This window comes from Rhinatrema bivittatum, chromosome 13 (genome assembly GCF_901001135.1).
Source record: "Rhinatrema bivittatum chromosome 13, aRhiBiv1.1, whole genome shotgun sequence".
In the NCBI taxonomy this organism is placed as follows: Eukaryota; Metazoa; Chordata; class Amphibia; order Gymnophiona; family Rhinatrematidae; genus Rhinatrema; species Rhinatrema bivittatum.
This window is the reverse complement of record NC_042627.1, coordinates 58,750,215-58,773,411: the sequence shown is the minus strand read 5'-3', so window position 1 is coordinate 58,773,411 and position 23,197 is coordinate 58,750,215. Positions and strand designations below refer to the sequence as shown.

The 23,197-nt window shown below is 44.0% G+C and overlaps 1 protein-coding gene across 1 annotated transcript in view; it reads left to right on the top strand.

Moving 5' to 3' along the window:
- FAM227B (family with sequence similarity 227 member B) overlaps positions 1 to 23,197 on the top strand; it is a 338,878-nt gene that overhangs the window by 52,491 nt on the left and 263,190 nt on the right. The window contains exon 6 of the mRNA XM_029574531.1: positions 7,154 to 7,280. Within this exon, the coding sequence (XP_029430391.1) occupies positions 7,154 to 7,280 (127 nt within the window). The remainder of the gene's footprint in view (positions 1 to 7,153; positions 7,281 to 23,197) is intronic.

Sequence of the window (23,197 nt, the reverse complement as noted above, 5' to 3'; positions counted from 1 at the left end):
ATGTGCTCAACCATCCGGGTGCTGGAGTCACTAGGGTCATCATCATCTACCCCAAGTCTCATCTCAGCCCATCACCTCAATTGGGCTTCATTTGAGCCCTGCTAGAAATGGCTCAGGCCAAGGCCTTCCTGCCACAGCAACAGGCCATCAACCTAATGACCATTGCTGTAGAGATTCAAAAGAACCAGCAGGATCAGCCTGGGACATGTTGAGGTCGCTGGGCCATATGGTCACTACAGAACATGTCACATCCCTGGCACTGCTGCACATGAGAAGAGCCCAGTGGATCCTAAAGTTCATGTGGCATTAGGCCGCACAAGACCTCCCAGACTGATTCCGAATTTCTCTGGCCCTCAGGATCTCTTTGTTGTAGTAACAGGACATTTCCAATCTAGAATGGGGGTTATCTTCCAAAGTCCCCGGGTTCAAATTATGTTGACAATAGATGCATCAACCCTGGGCTGAGGTGCTCATATAGATAGGTTTAGCACCCATGGCTTATGGTCTTCCCAGGAAAGGCAATGTCAGATCAATTTCCTGGGGCTTCGCGTGATCAGGTATGCTCTATGGGCTTTCAGAGATTGGCTGTCCAACAGAATTGTCCTGATACAGACCGGCAATCAAATTGCAATGTGGTATGCCAACAAGCAGGGAGGCACGGGCTTTTACCACCTGTCTCAGGAAGCGGTTCAGATCTCATTATGTGCTCAAGGTCCTGTATCTGGCCGTGTGGAGAATGTATTAGCGGACAGGCTGATTCGTGCCTTCAGGCCCCATGAGTGGTCTCTGTATTCAGGGTGTGGCAAATCCAATCTTCCACCTCTGGGGGAACCCATACAGGGATCTATTCACAGAGCCTTGGAACAAGAAGGTTCCTCAGTTCTGCTCCCTGTACAAGACTCACGGTAGGCCAGCCTCAGATGCTTCTGCCCTGTATGCATATCCTCCAGCTCTACTAGTAGCAAAGACTTTGTTGAAGCTTCGTGAGGACAGGATCTATGATTGTCATAGTTCCCCATTGGCTGAGACAGGTGTGGTTTCCACTCCCATGGGAGATGCCCATCCAGAAACTGATCAGACTGGGGACTTCCTCAGATCTATTCACACAGGATAGTGGCAGGTTGATTGATTCATCCCAACCTTCAGGCCCTGTTGCTCACAGTCTGGATGTTGAGAGAATGATTCTCCAACCCCTCAATCTCTGAGGATGTGTCTCGTGTCCTGGTGGTTTCTAGAAAGCCTTCCACTAGAAAGTCGTATGGACTGAAGTGAAGGAGGTTCTCCATGTGGTGTCAGCAAACGGCCTTAGATCCTTTCTCCTGCCTGTCACACAAACTGCTTGACTATCTTCTAGATTTCTCAGAAGCTGGTCTTTAAAGCTAACCTCATGAAGTTTCATCTGTGATTGATGTGTATCATCAGTGTAGAGGGTAAGCCCATCTCGGTACAGCCTATAGTTGTATGGTTCATGTGACGTTTGCTTCAGTTGAAGCCTCCCCTAAAGCTTCATGCTGTGTCCTGGGACCTCAGAGTGGTGCTAGCCTAGCTGATGAAAGCTCCTTTTGAGCTGCTGTGTTTCTGTGATTGATTTATTTGAAGAGTTTTATATACCGTTATTCGGTAAAGCCATCATAACGGTTTACATAGTGAATAATTTTTCATGGAAGATTTGAGATATTATAACATGGTGAACATTACAGTAATGAACATAACAATTCTAGGAAGTAATATAAGGTGGATGAGGAGGGAAGTCTGTTAGATTGTAGATTATAGTTATGAGTTCATTTGAGAGTTGGTATGAGCAGATGATTGGGGGTCCGTGAAGAATTTACGAAACAGTAACGTTTTTAGGTCTTTTTTGAAGGTTTTATGTTGAGTTGAGTTCTCAGGTCTTCAGGTAGAGTGTTCCAAAGATTGGGGGAGGTGATGGAGAAGGCTCTCTCTCTTGTTGATGTTAGGTGAGCATCTTTGATGGTGGGGATTAATAAGTAGTTTGAGTTATTGGATCGTAGGTTTCTTGAGGAGTTTTGAAGAGTTATGTTAAGGGTGTTTAGCCCTTGATGATCATTGTTAAGAATTTTGTGGATGATAGTCATGGATTTGTATTCGATTTGTGCAGTAATAGGGAGCCAGTGAAGAAAGGACAAAATGGGCGTAATATGGTCATTTCTTTTTGTGCCAGTTAGGACTCTAGCAGCGGAGTTCTGAAGTATTTGTAGTGGTTTGAGGGAAGAGAAGGGTAATCCTATTAGTAGGGAGTTAAAATAGTCGAAGGTGGAGAAGATAAGAAGTTGAAGGACGGTTCTGAAATCATCAGTGTTGAATGGTTTTAAATGTCTTAGGGTTAGGAGTCTGTGGTATCCTCCTTTGGTTTTATTTGCTATGTGGTTCTTAAACGACAGATCTTTGTCAATGATAATTCCAAGGTTCCTGGTGTGGGTGGTAGGAATTATAGATGTCATATGTTTGTCTGGAATTATCAGAGGTGGAGGAATTGGATTCTGTTTTTTGTCCATCAGAATAATTTCGGTTTTGTCAAAATTGATTATGATCCGAAGTACCTGACCTGGAAGGTCATATTTTTGTGGCGGTCACATCATCACGCAGTCAGTGAGCTCCAGGCCTTTTTTCATGACAGGGTGGTCTTGCGTACACACCCTATGTTCCTGCAAGTTAGAATTGGACTTACATCTTAACCAGTCCATTGTCTTGTCAACATTCTTTCCAAGACCCTATCGCACCAAGGCGAACAAGCCCTACACAGTTTGGACTGCAAAAGAGCCTTAGCCTTCTATCTGGAGCAGCCAGAAGCCCATGGACAGTCCACCCAGCTTTTTGTTTCTTTTGACCAGAACAGGCTGGGTATATCACTGTTGTCAAACCGATGCTCTCCGATTGGCTAGTAGACTGCATCTCGTTTGATATGCTCAGGCAGGATTGCATTTTGGAGGTCATGTCAAGGCTCACTCGTTCGAGTCATGGCAGAGTTGGTGGCCCACTTGCTAGCAGTTCCTATAGAGGAGATTTCAGAGCTGTGATGGGATTTCTCTCCACACATTCACATCGCATTATTGTCTAGATAGGGATGGCCTGTTGTTTTTTGCTCAGGCTACGTTATTGTTGTGCCCGTTGGCACATGTTTTGTTGATCCCCTTTTATGTTGGGTGGGCAACCTGTAGCTAGGGTTTCACCCATGTGTGATGACTGCCATCCTGTTTGATCTCGGAGAGAACAGAGTTGCCTACCTGTAACAGGTGTTTTCCGAGGACAGCAGGATGCCAGTCCTCATGATACTTGCCCACCTCCTCATGGGCTCAGTCAAGGTTCTAGAATCTTTGACATGAGTTTTCTGTGTTGGGTCCCATCAGATGATGTCATCCATGTGTGAGGACTGGCATCCTGCTGCCCTCGGAGAACATGTCTTATAGATAAGCAATTCTGCTTTCCTTCAGAGGGGCCTAGTTAAACAGCATGTGTTGACAGATCAGATTACTTAGTCATGTATTTCTTTTCTAGCCAAAACTCATCTCTGTATTTCTCCTGAAATATGGGTCAAGCATCTATTTTGTGAGATAGAATCCATATTTTGCTGCATAGTAGTGAAACTTCAGGTATCTCCCTACACACAACTGGCCTCAGCCCCCTCAGAGGACTATTCATGCCCATTCCATCAGATCTCCCAAGGAACTTTTATCTCCTCTCTAGCATGAGATTTGTAGACCCATCTCATCTCCTAGATTTCTGCCAATGAGACAATCATCTGCAGGCCTACTTCCCACAAGTGTGTGGTCCCTGCTTCCATAATCTCTTCCTTTCAGCCTGCCATGCTTGAAGAGATAGAGAATTTGATTTAAGTCCAGACTGGTTTTCAGATGACACAGTTCACTTGGTAATCCCCACCTGTCTTATCAGCAGGAAAAAAACCCAGTTCCACCTGGCACAACTCCTTTACACACAGATGGGTATAACTGTTCCCAAGTATGCTTACCAGAACATTGCTAAGTTTATAATAGTGTTTTCTGGGAAAATAAGCAGAGCTTGAATGAATTCTGTGTGGTGTTTTAAGTTTAGCATTTAATTCTATGTTTCATGATTTGAGTTTGCAGGGGTCACTTACTTGAACTGAGGTTGTGAGAGAACCGATTCTTGGGCAGGTAGTCACTGGCGTTTGATCTGAAAAGGTGATAAGAGCAAGTATTGCTAGAAACAAGGTAGATTAGCTGAGAGGGTCAATTGTTAAACTACTTGTAATATGAATCCTCAGAGGAGATTATTTTGAAGCACAGATATATAGAAAGTCAAGATCTAAGTAAGCATCAGTCCTGGGGGAGTGCTGGCAGCAGAACCTGCATTTGCTGGTGGTACGTTGGACTAGAGGAAAAAGTGCTTAAATCTTGCAAAAAAATGTTGTTGGAGAGTTAAATTATTACTGTCTGTGTATACAGTGTTCTAATGTAAGGTTAGCATTTAAGTTTATATTGTATTTTCTTGGCAACTAGAGCTTGAATTAATTGTGTACTTGTTTAAGGTTAGCATTTAATTCTAAGTTTCATAATTGTGAGTTTGCAGAGGTCACGTATTTGATCTGAGAAAATTGATTCCTGGACAAGTAGTTGCTAGTGTTTTATTTCTCTCCTTCTTTTCCCATCTCCTACCCACCCCAGTCACATTTTTTGATTATAGTAATGTAACATAGTAAATTTATGGCAGATAAAAAGACAAAATGGTCCATGCAGTTACCCAGCAAGTTGCGTATGGTAGTAATTGCCACTGCATGCAGATTACCCCCATGCCTTCTGTTAAGGCTGATACATTGTTTTTTGTTTTTTATTTATTTATTTTTTAGTGTGAAAGTGTCACCTGCCTATAAATAAAAGGATGAGCTTGGGGGTGGGTGGGAGGAAGCAAAAGACAAACACACAAACTCCTATTTTTTTGCCTGCCCTCTGACTAGCTATTTAATACAGGCAAACAAACACACTAAAGAATATACCCCAATACGTTACTTCTCCCCAAACCTTTTATGTTCTAAAATTTCTCCCAAGCAGTACTTACCGATTCTCTTCAGCCACCAGCAAGGTGATCCTCTCCTTTCAGTGATTTAGAATAATTTAGAATTAACCCTTATTTTACTGATTGGTTAACTTTAGTCCTATTGCTGGTCATTGTCAAACTAACATTAGACATCTAGAGGTTCATATTCAAAAGCATTTAGCCAGCTAACTCAGAAGTTCGATGGCTAAATAAATATTTGGGCACTTATACGGCTAAATTCTAGCCTGTTAATAAGATAAGCGACTAGATTTTAGCCGGCTAACAGGCCGATACAGTAAAAATCGCGGGAGAGTGGGCGATTCAGTAAATACAATTATTCAGAATAACTGCTTCAGCGAAGCATTGAGCTACTGCACCCGCTGAGTGCGCCGGGGTTTCATGGAGATTGCAACAACCTAGGCTGATGCTGAGCCCAAATACACTTAAAGTACTTCATGGATTACCGCAGTGAATCTGGGGCACAGATACATTCATTAAATTGACAGTCACTGTGTTAACGCTAACAAGTTAAAAGTAACATTGCTGTAACCGTACTGCGGGTTGAATCTGGGAGAATTAAGCATGCTGCCTTGCTGATTTGCTTTCTGAAGTTCCAGGATATAAATACAAAAAAAATGTGGTGTGGAATAACCTTTTGCATGATGATTCATTGAGCTCTATTTCAGGTTTCCTAGCCTACCTCTCCGCATATTTGTCTGCGTATGTTTCCCAGTAATTATATCTTAGTTGGTGAGACTGACCACAAGTTTATAAATCAGGAAGTGAGTATAGAGATAGGTCTTAACTTTTTTTTCTGTGTAAATATCAATTTGATGTTTAGACAGTGGTTTTGTTCTATTACTTTTGCCCTTTAACAGGTATTCATTATTGACTTCACTATAACTATGACTTTAAATTAGTATAACACAAAAATAATACAAGTACGTGATGGATTTGTGGTACTGATGATTATACATCAGGAAAATCAGAGAGGGATGTGGGGTAATCATATATGTTGATCTCAGTATTTCCAGGTAGTGTGTCAAGACAGTGGAAAGAGCCAGTGGAATACTAGAGAAGAAAAGGAGATGTATAAGGTGTAGTAAAAAGGAGGCGGCAATATTTTTATAGAAACTACTGGTGAAACCTAACCTAGAAGTAGTGCTTTTCAACCAGGCCTTGACACGGACCCAACCTATCTGGTTTTTTGTTTTTTTTAGGCTATTCACAATAAATAGGCATGCAGTATATTTGCATATATATTCAGGCAATGTATGTAAGTATATCTCATGCCTATTTATTGTAAATCGCCTCAAAATCAGACTGACTGGGTGGGGCTTGAGGACTGCTTTGGGAATCACGCAGAGTGCAGGCCACATTTCCAGAAGGATAAACACAGTAGATGCAATCCACAGGAGGGCCACCAAACTAGTGCAAATTATGTGCTGTAAATTCTATAAGGTGATATTTAAAGACCTAACTTTATATACCTTCAGAGGGAGGGGTGTGAGAGGAAGTAGAATAGAGCAAATACTTCACAAGATGCAAATGTTTCAGTGGAAAAGTGGCTCTAGTACAAAGGTGATATTATAAGGGTAGATGAGTAACATGATGGAGTATTGCTTTACACAAAGTATGATGGGTGCAATAGAGATGATGGGGACAGGGACATAAATTTCTAGAACCAGAAAAGGCTCTTGGTGGTGATGAAATGAAGATAAAGCCAGAGATTAAGTACACTTTGTATATTTATATTAAGTACACTTATATATTTATATATGTATATATATATATATATATATATATATTTATATTAAGTACACTTTATATATTTATCTCTCTCTAATTGTTTCTTAGTTTAAATTCTGTACTGTCTTCCATTGCCCAGGTTTTACGCTCCCTGTTTAATGTAACTTTACTTTCTACCTTGATGTTAATTGGTTTCCCCTCAGTTACATTGTAAACCGGTACGATAAGACCTAGTCTTGAGCATCGGTATAGTAAAAGAAATTAAATAAATAAATAAAATAAACTTTGTGTTGCTGTAGTAGATAGGGAAATGGACAGATTAGATGGGCCTTGTGGTCATATTCTCTGTTTCTGTGTTTCATTTTGATAGGTGTATGCTGATTGCCTGTCTCAAGCTGTTTTTGCTGTTTTCTTTGGAGCATTTCCTAAATCCCATTTGGATTTTGATGATAAATTTAAAGATGAACTAACTGACTTAATTTTTCAATGGGTGTCAGGTAAGCCCACATTATTCCAAATTAGTAATTTTTCTGTGATTTAAACAGTTCTACATTTATTCAGTGAGATAACATTGTAGAAAATGTTATGATTAAAGCAATATGGAGAAGACAATAAGCACTAAAATACTATTTTATTTTATGTATGGATTTGATTTATATTCCGCTTTTCAGGCACTTCAAAGCGGATTACATTTAGTTATGTAGGTATAATGAATACATTTAAAAGTGAAGAGCAATATATTTACATGATAATCCAAAAAGGAAAAAGAATACAGTTACATCAAAGTAGTTACAAAACAATTTAATAAGAAATCATAACACATAACCTTGCAGTTCAGAAATAAAACATTAGATTTACTAACCTTAGTCTGTGCCTATTTGTAAACCGTTGCGATGGTATATAACTTAGCGACGGTATAGAAAAGTTTTTAAATAAATAAAGATTAAGATTATATGAAAGTAGTGAAGAAAAACTTAGAGAACCCTATTTATTAAGATTCCAGTGTCCAAAGAAAGCTGAGGAGCTGACAATGGTGCTTCAGGTTTACCGGTAAGTGCCTAAAGTTATATGAATTTTCAACCAAAGTTAGGCATCCTAAGTTTTGGGCTGAAAATTTGTGATTTTAGGCTCTAAAATGTAGGCCTGCTATTTATTCTCCTACATCTAAGCACCTAATTTAAGGGATCCTTAAGCCTGGGGTTTGCTAAGCTGCAGTACTCAGTACTGCAGTACTCAGTAATAGAGCATAGTAAACCCCGCGGTATTTTCACCTGTGGTAAAATACTGTGGGGAAAAATAATACAGCTTAACATAGCCCTGGCCAAACTGTTAACAGTGACCCCAGGCTATGGGCTACCATGGTCTTAAAGGACCTAATAACCCCCTGTCTCACCTCCCTCAATTGTTCCATGAGGTGACAGAAGAAAAAGAAAACAATTTTCATCACTTTGGAGCCCCCAGGTCATAAGCCCTACCCCTTCCTCATACCACTCCCCCTTTTCAAAACATTCCCCCAGATGCTGGCCCCTCCATTCCCCCTCCAGGCCTTACCCGCACATTCCTGGTGATTCATCGGGGGCCTGGAGCACCCCCTAGTCCTCCAGATCCAGCGCTACCATTTTTCCAAATGGCACCAGTCGGCCAGCCGAGGTCTTACCTTTGCCCCTATCACATGGGATCAACTTCTTCCAGGGGTGGCAGGGGATTGGGGGTGGGACAGAGAGTTACCTTAAACTTAGGCTTTTGGAACACTTGGAGTGGATATTCAGCTCAATTGAGTCCTTTAAATCCATGGCCCCTGGCGCATCGGGACACATGTTTTCATCCCAGTGTACCCAGGGGAAGTTAGTTACAACTCTTGAGTTCTCCATCCTCTGCTAACCCTGGAGCATTATGGCAAACTCCACTGCTAATGTTCTCACTGCATTATCGTTTTGCAATGGTTTTCACTCAGTCGTCAGGTTTCCTCCCAGCAGGTCTGGTTTTCAGGTTATCTATAATGAAGATGAATGATGTATAGCTACACGCATTGACCTGGTTCTTAAACTGAAATTTGCAAATATATTTCATGCATTTTCATTATGGATACACTGAAAAACAGACCTATTAGGGGACAGAGGATTGAGTTAAGACGACAATTGTGCAGTTGCCTTCGAAAAATGTGCTGCATGATCCTAATTTACTTCAAGTCTCTTTGGATATAACTAATTTGACTCAGAATTGGAAAAATCAGTGGATGAAACCATATCTCCTGCAAATCTCATTGTGACTTTATGGTAACATAGTAATGATCAAATGATCCATCCAGTCTGCTCAGCAAGTTTCTTATAGAAGTATCTGCTGTGCCTTGCAGGTTACCCCCATTTTTCTTAATGCTATTTCTTCGTAACAAGGAATCCTTATTTCAAAGTTTAAAAGTCTGTATTTACCCTAATGTGTCCATAGTGATTGTCTACAAGGAAGAGGTTTTTGCTACTACGTTCTGGTGTCTTGCAATTGGGAGCCTTATTTTGGCTCAGTTTTCCCTGCAAATGTGTAGTAAAGTTTCAGTGGGTCATGTATGTGTTTTTTGACCCTTCTCAATGCGTGATGCATTGCAAGAGCCAAGGAAAGTCCAGAGCTGCGGTAGCAAATCGCTTAGCAGGAATTTCCTTTTTTTTCCAGGCTTCAGGGGTTCCCCAGTTGTTCGGCATTGCTTCCCGTTAAGAGGGCTATGTTGGGTTGGGCCAGGGAGAGCGCCCAGAGAAGGGACGGTAGAAAGCCCATTACCATTGATATCCTCAGGAGCATCCTTGAATGCCTGGGGGCCGTTTGTTGTAATGAAGCAGAATCAATCTTATTTAAATGTGCATTCTCCCTGGCCTTTTATGCGGCCCTGCGTGTTAGCGAGCTAGCAGCTCAGTCTAAGTTGGCTACTTGCTTGCAATTGGTGGATACAAGGCTTGAGGAAGGAAAACTGACCCTTCGCATTCGCAGGTCCAAAACAGACCAATTGGGAGCAGGAGTGAATATCACCCTCCGTGAATGGTATGGCGAGCCCACTTGCCCAGTTCGTTGCACGATAGCATATTTGCAGATATGGTGTACAACATGCGGAGGTCTGCTGTTGGTACACGCGTCTGGGGTACCATTAACGAGATATCAGTTTTGTCGGGTATTGCAAATGGCTTTAAAATCCTTGGGTCTGGGCACGGAGGGCTATTCGTCACACTCCTTCCACATAGGGGCGGCAACAGCGGCAGCTAGTTTGGGTTTACAAGATAGTGAGGTCATGGCAATTGGCAGATGGCGCTCCGGAAGGTTCAGGAGATAGGTGAGGCCGCCGAGTTACTTTACAGGTAGCGGGTAACCGGGATTATCGACCCTCCCTGCTTCATGTGTTTTCTTTTCTCTTGCTTTAATTTGCGCAGATCGTGGGCGGAGGATGTCATTCGCGTGGATTATTGGGCACTCTTATGTGCGGTGGGGCACATAGGAGGGCCCTGCAACGCTCGACAGGGGAGCACATAGGGATGGCGCCTCAGCGACTGTCTTTAATTTGGAAAGGGATCCCAGGGATGTTGTGAGACCAGTTATTACCGACTGTGTTGGAGCTGTGCAATCGCAACCCCGACACTCCTTCGGCACTCGTCATACATCTCGGCGGTAATGATATGCCCTGTACCAAAAGCGTCGCTCTCACCCAAAAAATGCAGAAAGATTTAATGGTATTACATAACATGTTCCCGCAGTCGGTGATGGTCTGGTCCTGCATCACCCCTCGCAGAATCTGGAGAGGTGAACGCTCTCGTGCAGCGATGGAAAAGGTTAGGAAAAAGATTAACAAATGGATGGTAAAATTCATGCGTGTCATTGATGGTTTGCTGTTACACACAAATTTATAGATGAGAGTCCAGGGATGTTTCGACTTGATGGGGTACATCTATCAGACGTTGGCTGGGACATTTTTAATTCTGATCTGCAGGATGGTCTTCAAGCAGTGTTGCATCTTATGACCGCAGCCCGGTTGGGTGTTGGGGGGTCCCCCTGGTAAGCAGTGTCGCTACCGGGGAACCGTGGCATGGTGACTGGCAGAAGCGACAACCCCCCCTCCTCGCATTTAGGAGGATTGAACAGGAGGTTCGGACCGGCAAGCGGCCTAACAGATCCGGCGCAGTCCCTTGACGCGTCAACGGCCAAGAGAGAAGAAGAAGGGAAATGCTGGGGCGATTAGAACAAACGTTCCCGATTTCCATGGTCGGGTCGCCGGATGCTATGGCTTTAACAGCCAGGGGTCAAAGGACAGCTCCTCGGCTTATACGGCCAAGGGGTGTGCGCCCGCCTCAGCTGACTTTTATACTTACCACATAAAAGCGGGGGGGGGCTCGCTGGTCACTAAGTTAGTTACGAGTTGTTATGCAGTTTTGTACAGTTATTATGATGTTATTGATATGTTTGCTAATTGCTGATTATTCAATGTCTTTGGGCCGCGGCCATAGAAACATAGAAATGACAGCAGAAGAAGACCAAATGGCCCATCCAGTCTGCCCAGCAAGCTTCCCTCATTTTTTCTCTCATACTTATCTGTTTCTCTTAGCTCTTGGTTCTATTTCCCTTCCACCCCCACCTTTAATGTAGAGAGCAGTGATGGAGCTGCATCCAAGTGAAATATCAAGCTTTATTAGTTAGGGGTAGTAGGGGAAGTAACCTCCGCAATAAGCAAGCTACACCCATGCTTATTTGTTTTACCCAGACTATGTTATACAGCCCTTATTGGTTGTTTTTCTTCTCCCCTGCCGTTGAAGCAGAGAGCCATGCTGGATATGCATCGAAAGTGAAGTATCAGGCACATTTGGTTTGGGGTAGTAACCGCCGTAACAAGCCAGCTACTCCCCGCTTTGTGAGTGCGAATCCTTTTTTCTTCTCCCCTGCCTTTGAAGCTATGCTGGATATGTGTGAAGCATCAGTTTTTCTTCTCCCCTGCCGTTGAAGCAGAGAGCCATGCTGGATATGCGTGAAGTATCAGTTTTTTTTCTTCTCTCCTGCCGTTGAAGCAGAGAGTTATGCTGGATATGCGTGAAGTATCAGTCTTCTCCCATGCTGTTGAAGCAGAGAGCCATGCTGGATATGCATCGAAAGTGAAGTATCAGGCACATTTGGTTTGGGGTAGTAACCGCCGTAACAAGCCAGCTACTCCCTGCTTTGTGAGTGCGAACCCTCTTTTCTTCTCCCCTGCCGTTGAAGCAGAGAGCTCTGCTGGATGTGTGAAGTATCAGTTTTTCTTCTCCCCTGCCGTTGAAGCAGAGAACTATGCTGTATATGCATTGAAAGTGAAGTATCAGGCTTATTTGATTTGGGGTAGTATTTGATTTCATCTTTGTCCAATCAATAAAATCTGCTTTTTGGAAAAAGTTATGTAAATGTGCAGTATTTGGGAAAGTGGGGAGGGGGGAAGGGTAAACCCAGCCTTTACACTGCCCACATTGTGTGTCCAAAGTGACTCAGTCTACAAGGAAGAGGTTTTTGCTACTAAGTTCTGGTGTCTTGCAATTGGGAGCCTTATTTTGGCTCAGTTTCCCTGCAAATGTGTAGTAAAGTTTCAGGGGGTCATGTATGTGTTTTTTGACCCTTCTCAATTATCTGTTTTGTTTTGGGTTTTTTTTTTTTTTTTAAGTAAGAGGCAACAGCACAAAGACAGCTCTCCTATTCCAGGTGCCATCTTTTCACCAATTTGTTAAGGCGCTATAACTTAAAGTCTAACAGTGTTTCTGCCATCGTTTTTGTTAATTAAAACTAAAGTTTTATTTCCTTTGATCTTGTGTCTTTTCCCCCTCAGATTGGGGTCTGATAAAGCATAGGTTGCAATGTATTTGCTGAATTTGTTTTTGTGTCCTTTTGTATTGTTTTCTTATCTATGCTGTTTCTTAACAAGTGTATTACTTGGATTATATAAGTAAATTGATATAAATAAAAAAAAAAAAATGTGCAGCTTCCAGATAAGGGGGTAGTGTGCAAAGTCTCAATGAGTGTCAACGGTCATCTTCCCATCTGATTTTCTCCATGATAATGCTGGTAGATCTTCATCTGCCTAAGAACATACGATTTGCCATACTGGCTCAGAGCCAAAGGTTCATCAAGCCCAGTATCCTGTTTCCAACAGTGGCCAATCCAGTCTGATGATGAAACCTTCCCTGCTGGGGATGCTGCAAAAGCAATGTTCACAGCAGCCGAGGGGAGGAAGTCCCAGTGCTCATTCAACGGCAGCATCTTGTAGCTTAGATTCTCAGACCCCACACTACCGTGTTCCAGAGGGATCTGTGATCGCTGGCCCTTGCCAGTAGGAATATGTAGGGTAAATGCTTTTCTTTTGCTTTGTTTTTGTGGTTTTTTTTTTTTGTTTTTGTTTAATGTTTGTTTTATTTCATTTAAAACCCTGAAAAAAAAACCCCAAAAAGAAATTGCCATCTACTCCCCAGGCCCCAAAACAGCAAAATTAGCCATTTCTCTAGGAATTACCCTATAAGTCCCCCTTCATGGCATCTGTGAAGTAGAAAGCGTCAGAAGTGACTCCTGCCCCAAATGAATACATTTTGGAGGGATTTTTTTTCAATTTGTTTATAAATGAAACGGAATGCAGGTATGTTTCATTGTGTTTTTCATTTTGATTTAAAAACAAATACGCATTTCCATGTGACCAAAAGCTGTTGCTACGGTGGCTGGGTTAAGTAAGTTATGGTGAATTATAAGAAATGAAATTAAAAATACTATGTAGTTTTAAAAGAAAGCTTATGGGGGGGCCTTGCTGCTGCAGAGGCCAGTTGCAGTTGAGCTGGAATCCCAATAGCATGGGAGAAATGAGCCAAAAAAAAAAAAAGGCACAGATTGGTCCATTTAATTTGCACCTCAGCTAGGACTACAAGACAAATGTGACTTCGTTCTTGCAGTGTGATTTTATGACTGTTCCCATTTCTTTTGTCCTAACACACTAACCCTTTGTGTGACATTAACAAGATGATGAGCAGGAAATATCTGCTTCAGAGAATTTCTTTTTTAATCAGGTCTAATATTGCCATGAAAATCTAAAGATAGGACCCTGCAGCTAGCCCTGTCTTCTAAGTCTGTATTTTCTTAATTTAACAGTGTAAGAAGTGAGGCTTGATTGGGAGATGGTTTTTCCAAGCTACAGCACTGTGAAAGTAATTTTATAACATTGTGCTTAAATTGTGTAGAAAATATATCCATTTAAGTTAAACAAAATTTCAAACTGGACTTAACGCACATAAGTCCACTTTGAAAATCATCCCATCAAATTTACCCACACATGCTTATACCTTGTCATGGTCCATGCTGCTCTGAAGAGGCCTGGACATCTGCACCTTGCAACAGCCACCATTCCCATGGGTTCAGGCAGCCACCAGGATTTACAATGAAGTTGGTAACCAGGCTGGTCTGGAGTGCAGGACCGGAGCAGGAAACAGGCAGGGAGCAGGATCCGGCACCAGGGATCACATGAGGGCAAGAATTAAAGTACAGATTTGGCAAGGAACACGAAAAGGCCAGAAACCAACAGCCAAACAGATAGCGCTTCTGTGGGGTGGATGCCAGCTGAGCCATTGGACCAGCAAAGGTGTGGCAAATGAGACTTCCTTACATACTGCAGTCAATGGAAGCCACACCTACTGCTTGTCCAAAAGGGAAGCCTCTGTGGGCAGGACTTTCTATCTTTTCTTCTCCTTTTACCAGGAGGTCTTTGCTGTTTTAGAGTCCCTGTGGCTCTGTTGTCAAATCCCCAGCTCTGAACTCCCGAGGCCGCTGGTTCATATTTGAATTTTCAAAAGCATGGGCATAAGTACAAACTCCCTCTAAACTCCGCCTTCAGGAATGTCTTTGCTCAGTCCGGGTATATTCCCTTCAGCACGTGATATATCACAGTTCCATGCAACTAGCATTACATGTAATTAGCATTTAGCATTCTATGTTATCAGCATCAGCATTTTATGTTCTATGTAATTTAGCATGCTCTCATGCTTGTTTTCAGTTTCAATGTAAACCGAGACGATATGCAATATCTTGTATGAATCCCGGTATATAAAAATGTTAAATATATATATGCTTAAGTTCACCTGCATGTCAGGCAGACAATTTTACAAAAGGCCATTTCTGCATGTAAAACTGTTGTATCCACAGAAGTCCCTCTCAAAATTGCCTTCCATATGTCTCATTGCAAATTACCAGATTGTCATAGCTAAATATGATTTTAAATTGTGGAACAGCATGCAAGCTTTTGGGTTTACTCCTCTGGCTAGCTGGGTTAAGATAAGTTAGCAAAAGTTTTCCCCTTGGACATTGGAATGTGGAGTTCCACAGCAGTCTGTATTGTGCCCCACCTTATTTAATATTTATATTCGCTGGGAGCTGTTGAACATAAGATATGCCATACTGGGTCAGTCCAAGGGTCCATCAGGCCCAGTATCCTGTTTCCAACAGTGGTCAATCCAAGTCATAAGTGCCTGGCAAGTACCCAAACATTAGATAAATCACAAGCTACTTGTTACAGTTTCGGCTGCAGTGCAACCACCTCACCACCAGGGGTCCCTCTAGTGCTGGCTCTCCTCACAGGCCCAGTCCATCTCCCCTGTCCAGTCTATGCTCTGGGCTGTCCCTTATAACCCTGCCTGACAGTTCCCTCGGTGCTTCGGCATCGAGCTCACCTGGGCTCCCTGCTCTAGCCTGCCTTGCGCGGCCTTCGGGCCTTTCCTTTCCTTTCGCGGCCTTCGGGCCTTCTCTCTGGCTTTCCTTACCTGGCCTACGGGCCTTCTGACCTGCCTTGCCCTACTTACGGAGTGTGGCCTACGGGCCTTCAGTGTGTGTGTGGCCTACGGGCCTTCTGACCTGCCTTGTCCTGCTTACTGTGTCCTGACCCAGCCTGAACCTAGACACTGCTACTTGCCGCCTGCCCTGACCCAGCCTGGACCCAGACACTGCTATCTGCCGCCTGCCCTGACCCAGCCTGGACCCAGACACTGCTACTTGCCGCCTGCCCTGACCCAGCCTGGACCCAGACACTGCTACTTGGCGCCTGCCCTGACCCAGCCTGGACCCAGACACTACTACTTGCCGCCTGCCCTGACCCAGCCTGGACCCAGATGCTGTTCTAGCCATTCTTGTCTCTCTCAACCTGGAGCCACCCTTCTGGGTGGTGTTCACGAGTCCGACTCCTAACCAGAGCCCAGTCGTAACAGTATGCCGAAGCCATTCACATTGGGAGAGACAGAAAGGACTCAGTATTCAGACGGTGAGTCTTCACGGTTTATTATCTGTACCATTTGTCAAACTCTGAATTATCCCACTTACCTGAACTGTTTAGCTTGTCAGCTCTCGGACCAGGAGCACTGGATATGCAGCAACTGTCACAAAAGAAATGTGTCTGTATACCAAGAATGCCTTAATTGTAATTCTCCCAAACCAGGCTGGTGGAGGTGTCTCTGTCTTCCTTGTCTTTTGCCTCCAGGCAAACCCTGCCCCCGCTGCACAGCTAACGGGCCACCGTCTCCTCAAAAAGATTCAGCCAGAGCAATTACACTCTGCCCTGCTTCTGGCTCAGCTAGGAATGTTTTCACCCTGGACAGTTTACTAACGGAAGATTGTAGCATAACTTTTCACAAAACTTCTCACCAAAAAGCAACTTATACTTCAGGAAAACCAAAAACTTACCTGGTCAAGAGAACTTCTAGGACTTCCGTTCTAGGATATCAAGCACAAAAACAGATGGAACTCATTAACCCGAGCAGGGCTCTGCTTCCCACAGCTGCTGAACAGCCTGTAACGAGCACCTTCCCTAGACGTCCTAGAACGGCCTGTGCCTTCTCTAAACTGCTCCCCCAGAAACAAAATCAGGAGCTTCAGACTTTGGCTCGAGGTATCAAGCCCTTGGCAGTACAATCTGTGTCTTCAATGTACCCTACTTCTAACCTTGCTGCTCTGCCATCTGAGCCTGCTTCGTCGCCCCGAGAGGGGTCCGAACCTGCTTCATCGCCCCGAGAGGGATCCGAGCCTGCTTAATCGCCCCGAGAGGGGTCTGAGCCTGCTTCAACGCCCCGAGAGGGGTCCGAACCTGCTTCAACGTCCCGAGAGGGGTGTGAGCCTGCTACAACGCCCCGAGAGGGGTCCGAGCCTGCTACAACGTCCCGAGAGGGGTCCGAACCTGCTTCATCGCCCCGAGAGGGGTCCGAACCTGCTACAACGCCCCGAGAGGGGTCCGAACCTGCTACAACGCCCCGAAAGGGGTCCGAGCCTGCTACAACGCCCCGAGAGGGGTCTGAGCCTGCTACACCGACTGGAGAGGTGTTCGAGCCTGCCACAACGCCCGGAGAGGGGTCCGAGCCTGCTACAATGCCCCGAGAGGGGTCCGAGCCTGCCACAACGCCCCGAAAGGGGTCCGAGCCTGCCACAACGCCCGGAGAGGGTTCCAAACCTGCTTCATCGCCCCGAAAGGGGTCCGAGCCTGCTACAACGCCCCAAAAGGGGTCCGAGCCTGCTACAACGCCTCGAGAGGGGTCCGAGCCTGCTACTCCGACTGGAGAGGTGTTCGAGCCTGCCACAATGCCCCGAGTGGGGTCCAAGCCTGCTTCATCGCCCCGAGAGGGGTCCGAGCCTGCTACTACGCCCCGAGAGGAGTCCGAGCCTGCTGCACTACCCCGAGAAGAGCCTGCTGCCCCGGCCCTGCTGCCGCCCCCGGAGGGGCTCAAACCGGTCCCACTGACAGACTTTCTGACTCAGCCATCTGAGCCTGTTGAATCGCTCCAGCTGCTGCTACCCTCGGAGGGGTCTGATTTCATTTTTGAGTACCCCCTGCTAAGATGGGACCCAGGAGGAGGGGGCGGCCTTGAGGAGGGGGTACTGTTACAGTTTCGGCTGCAGTGCAACCACCTCACCACCAAGGGTCCCTCTAGTGCTGGCTCTCCTCACAGGCCCAGTCCATCTCCCCTGTCCACTCTATGCTCTGGGCTGTCCCTTATAACCCTGCCTGACAGTTCCCTCGGTGCTTCGGCATCGAGCTCACCTGGGCTCCCTGCTCTAGCCTGCCTTGCGCGGCCTTCGGGCCTTTCCTTTCCTTGCGCGGCCTTCGGGCCTTCTGACCTGCCTTGCCCTACTTACGGAGTGTGGCCTACGGGCCTTCAGTGTGTGTGTGGCCTACGGGCCTTCTGACCTGCCTTGCCCTACTTTCGGTGTGTGGCCTACGGGCCTTCAGTGTGTGTGTGGCCTACGGGCCTTCTGACCTGCCTTGTCCTGCTTACTGTGTCCTGACCCAGCCTGAACCTAGACACTGCTACTTGCCGCCTGCCCTGACCCAGCCTGGACCCAGACACTGCTATCTGCCACCTACCCTGACCCAGCCTGGACCCAGACACTGCTACTTGCCGCCTGCCCTGACCCAGCCTGGACCCAGACACTGCTACTTGCCGCCTGCCCTGACCCAGCCTGGACCCAGACGCTGTTCTAGCCATTCTTGTCTCTCTCAACCTGGAGCCACCCTTCTGGGTGGTGTTCACGACTCCTAACCAGAGCCCAGTCGTAACACTACTATTGCTTATTAATAACTAATAGCAGTTTATGGATTTTTCCTCTAGGAACTTATCCAAATCTTTTCTAAACCCAGTTATACTAACTGCTGTAACCACATCCTTTGGCAATGAATTCCAAGGCTTAAAACTTTGCGCTAAGTCAAAAAGAATTTTCTTTGATTTGTTTTAAATGAGCTACTTGCTAACTTTATGGAGTGCCCCCTGGGCCTTCTGTTATCTAATATGAAACATTTTTCATATGCAGATGATTTACAGTTATACTGTGAACTTGGCCCATATTGCTTTCAGGCATTAGAAAATCTTCAAGCCTTTTTCAGTATAATTGACTTTGAGTAAATATGCTGAGAGTAAAACCCCTTGAAAACTGGAGTCATGGGTTACAAAGCCTTCTATTCCATTTCCTTCAACTATTGCAACTGTAGAGGGAACTGTACTCTTATTAAAGTTGGAAGTTCAGGTTCTCAAAATTCCTTTGGATTACATGCTTTTATTCTAAAGTCGTATTAAAAATGTAGGATAGTTTTGCCTTTTGTAATTATATTGATTTGTAATTTACAACCATATATTTCCAGAGGACATTTAGCAACTGTGATCAATTCAATAGTTACAACCTGTTCAAGCCATTTGGCTATCTTTGATTATGAGCAAGAAGGGTTGGACCTATTCTTTGGAATCCTGCTGGGAACTTGTGGACCTGGATTGGCCACTGTCGGAAACCAGATACTGGGCTTCATGGACCTTTGATCTGATCCAATATAGCATTTCTTATGGATTTTTGCAGGACTTAAATACTGGTTACTTCAGAAGATAGAACTAGATAATTCAGAATGCTGCAGCCAGAATACTGTGTGGCTTAAAATGACATGACCATACCTCTCCAGCCCTGAACTCTAGCAGAGTTACACTGGTTACCAATAGCACAAAGAATAAAATACAAAACCCTATGTACAATACATAAACTAATACATGACGAAAAGGCAGACTGGCTGAACACAGCACTACGGGTACATGTCCCACACAGAAACCTGAGATCAGCCAACAAAGTACTTCTAACCATTCCTTTAGTTAGGACAGCACGACTAACCCAAGTTAGAGAAAGGGCGCTATCCTTAGCAGGCCCTACACTGTGGAACACAATGCCATAAGAGATCAGATTACAAAGAGACCTCAAACCCTTCAAAAAGAGTTTAAAAACCTGGCTTTTTAAACAAGCTTTTTACAAAGAGAAAGGAGAATAGAAAGTATGCAGGATCAGGCAGAAGATCACCAGCACACAGCACGGTTCTCAACATGTGCATTGTAGTAACTTACTAGTTTATCTCACGGCTAACTTAATAGAATTAAACAAAGCATGAGAATTATACCTGTAAATAAGTAACTTACATGTATATATGGTCAAGATTTACCTCATTCAACAAATAAGATTTTTTTACAACATGATGTAACCGTATCTATTGGCACTTCTTAGAATGTACTACTGTACACATTTACCAATTTTAATTTACGTGCCTGTATATAAACCGTTGTGATGGTATATAACTTAACGACGGTATAGAAAAGATTTTAAATAAATAAACTTTTTCATTGGTTGCCGATCCCCTTTAGAGTTCAGTTTAAAATGTTATTATATAGAAAGCAGACATAAGATTTTCTTTTATACATGTCCATATCTTTGGAACTCATTGCCTAGAGAGCTATGGTTTATCGATGACTATTTAATTTTCCGCAAACTGTGTGAATCCTGGTCGTTTGCTTCTGCATTTGGATAATTAAGGGATTCTTGATTTTGTGAGATTTTATTATTTGATACGTGCCGATTGGACAGTATATTTTCTGCTAAATTTAGATGTGAGTTTAGCTTGTTATATTTTGTTTTTATTTAATGCTTCCTTGTCCAATTACCTTGTGGGTGTGTTCCTGGGACCTGCCCTGATCTGGCAGAAGCCCACCTCTGGCAGGCTCTGTTGTTTCTTGGTGCTTGGCACCTGGGGAAGAAGGTGTTAGTGGAGGGATTTCCTTCCCTTCACTCTAGGATAACCCAAAAAACAGATGGGGCTGTAAACAGGGTTAGCAATATTCACAAGTTTGTACTGCTATAAGATATCTAGCAGTATATTTAGCAACATGGGGCTGTTAGTCCTCAACAAAGAGATACTGGGATATTTGTCCCCAACAGAAAATATAAAACCTCTTGTATTCCCTTTTGGTCCCTTACAATCACCCTACCTTCCCTTTCCACTGTACCCAAAGTCTCACCTATATGTAGGAATGCAGCTGGGCTGGTGGGTGCTGCTAGTCATAAAGATGGGGATCCTTTGCGTTGACAGCTGCTATCACTTCTGCTCCACCTTGGCTCTACAGCTGGGTCCACGCTCTCCTAAGGGATTGAATTCTGCCTTCCCCATCTGCCACTGCTGTCCACACTTTCCTGGGGACCAAACACTACTTCCTGATAGCTGCTGGGTCTACTCTTTGGATTGAGGCTCCACCACTGCATGGCTAATGTCCTAAGACTTTCTTCCTCAGTGAAAGGGATTTCCATTGCTAAATATAGAAATATGAGGTTAGAAAATGACCATATGGCCTATCTAGTCTGCCCATCCATATCAGCAATTCAGCTTTATAAGCACTCCTACTCTCTCTGAGATCCTCTGTGTATATGCCATGCTTTCTTGAATTCATATACTAATCTTGTCTCCACGACCTCCATGAGGAAGCTGTTCCAAGCATCCACTACTCTCTCTGTGAGGAAATATTAGATTACTCCTAAGTTTACCCTCTTACACTCATCCCATGATCCCCATTTCTAGAGTCTCCTTTTTGCTGGAAAAGGCCTATGTCCTGTGCATGGAAACCGTAGAGGTATTTAAATGTCTCTGTCATATCTCCTCTTCCCCACCTTTCTTCAAGGTTCTACATGGTTAGATTAAGTCTGTCCCCATATGCTTTAGAACAGAGATCTCCGATCATTTTAGTTACCAACTCAAACTGTTTTACATCTGTTTGAAAATGCAGTCTCACCAGGAACTTATAAGAGGGTATGTGAGGGAGCCTACAGGATGTTTCCCCAGAACACCTTAAAGGACTGGTCCCAGCTCTCTGGTCTTGTCCTCCTTAAGAAATAGCCAAGCAAAGGATTCTGGTCCAAAAGAGTCTCCTTTTTCCTGAGGATATGAAGACAGAGCCCAGATGGGTTAAGGAGGCCCCAGACCAAAGAAGGAAACTGAGGAAAGGCTAGCAGTGTCCAGGTTTGAAGTTTATTGGGAATTTGGCTTTGAACTTGCTGAGGTAAGCAGGATTGTTTTTATTTGTTTTCTTTCCTGTAATCAAAAAAGTTTTTGAGAGAGTTGTCAGAGTCCAGCCCGACTTTGCCAGCCAAAAGACCGCTCACGGCGTCACAAAGGATAATAACACCTCTTTTTTTTTTTCTTCTGCTGACCATTCCTCTTCCTATTTAGCCAATAATTTTTCTGGCTTTTGCTATCACCTTATCCATCTGGCCATAGTAAGATCATCAGATACAATCACCCGCAGATCCTGCTTCTCTTTCATGCTTGGAAGAATTTCATCCCTATACCGTACCTCTTTTGGGTTTTTGCATCCTAGCATAAGTCTGCATTTTTTTAGCATTAAATCTTAGCTACCAAACCCTAGATCATTCCTCGAGCTTCATTAGATCCCTCCCCCTGTTTTTTAAACCATCCAGTCTATCCTTTTGCAGATTTTGGTATCAATGGCAAAAATACAAACCTTTTCTGATAATCCTTCCAGTATGTTGCTCATGAAAATGTTAAAAAGAGCAGATTCAAAGACCGATATCTGCAGCGTTCCACTAGTAATGCTCCTCTCCTCAGAGTGAACTCCCCCACTCAAAACAGTTTCTAACTTTAGGGCTCATAGCAAGGGTACTCATATATTTGTCGCCTATGCAGAACTGTGTCAAATGCCTTACTGAAATCCAAGTACACTATATATAGAAACATAGAAGTGACGGCAGAAGAAGACCAAACGACCCATCCAGTCTGCCCAGCAAGCTTTCACACCTATTTGTTTTCATAATCTGTTACTCTGACCGCTGAGGTCAGGGCCCTAATTGGTAACTTTTTGGTTCCAATTCCCTTCCACCCCCACCATCGATGCAGACAGCAGTGCTGGAGCTGCATCTAGGTGAAGTATCTAGCTAATTGGTTTGGGGTAGTAACCGCCGTAATAAGCAAGCTATTCCCGTTTGTTTACCCTGCATGTGCAATTCAGCCATTGTTGGTTGTCTGAATAAAAATCCTCTTTACTTAATTCCATCTGTTGCTGAAGCAGTGAGCTGCGCTGGATACTTATTCCAAGTCAAGTATCATGCTTAATTGATTCGGGGTAGTAGCCACCGTAACAAGCAAGCTACACCCATGCTTATGTGTTTACCCAAACTATGTAATTCATTCCTTGTTGGTTGATGCTGATATAAATCATCTTTTCTTCATTCTCTCTGCCGTTGAAGCAGAGAGCTATGTTGGATGTGCATTGCAAGTGAAGTATCAGGCTTATTTGATTTGGGGTAGTAACCGCCGTAACAAGCCAGCTACTCCCATGCTTATGTGTTTTCCCAGACTATGTAATTCATTCCTTGTTGGTTGATGCTGAATATAAATCATCTTTTCTTCATTTTCCCTGATGTTGAAGGAGAGAGCTATGCTGGATGTGCATTGAAAGTGAAGTATCAGGCTTATTTGATTTGGGGTAGTAACTGCTGTAACAAGCAAGCTACTCCCTTGCTTTTTTGTGGATGCAAATCCTTTTTTCCACATTTCCTCTTGCCGTTGAAGCATAGAGCAATATTAGAGTCGCATTAACTGTGT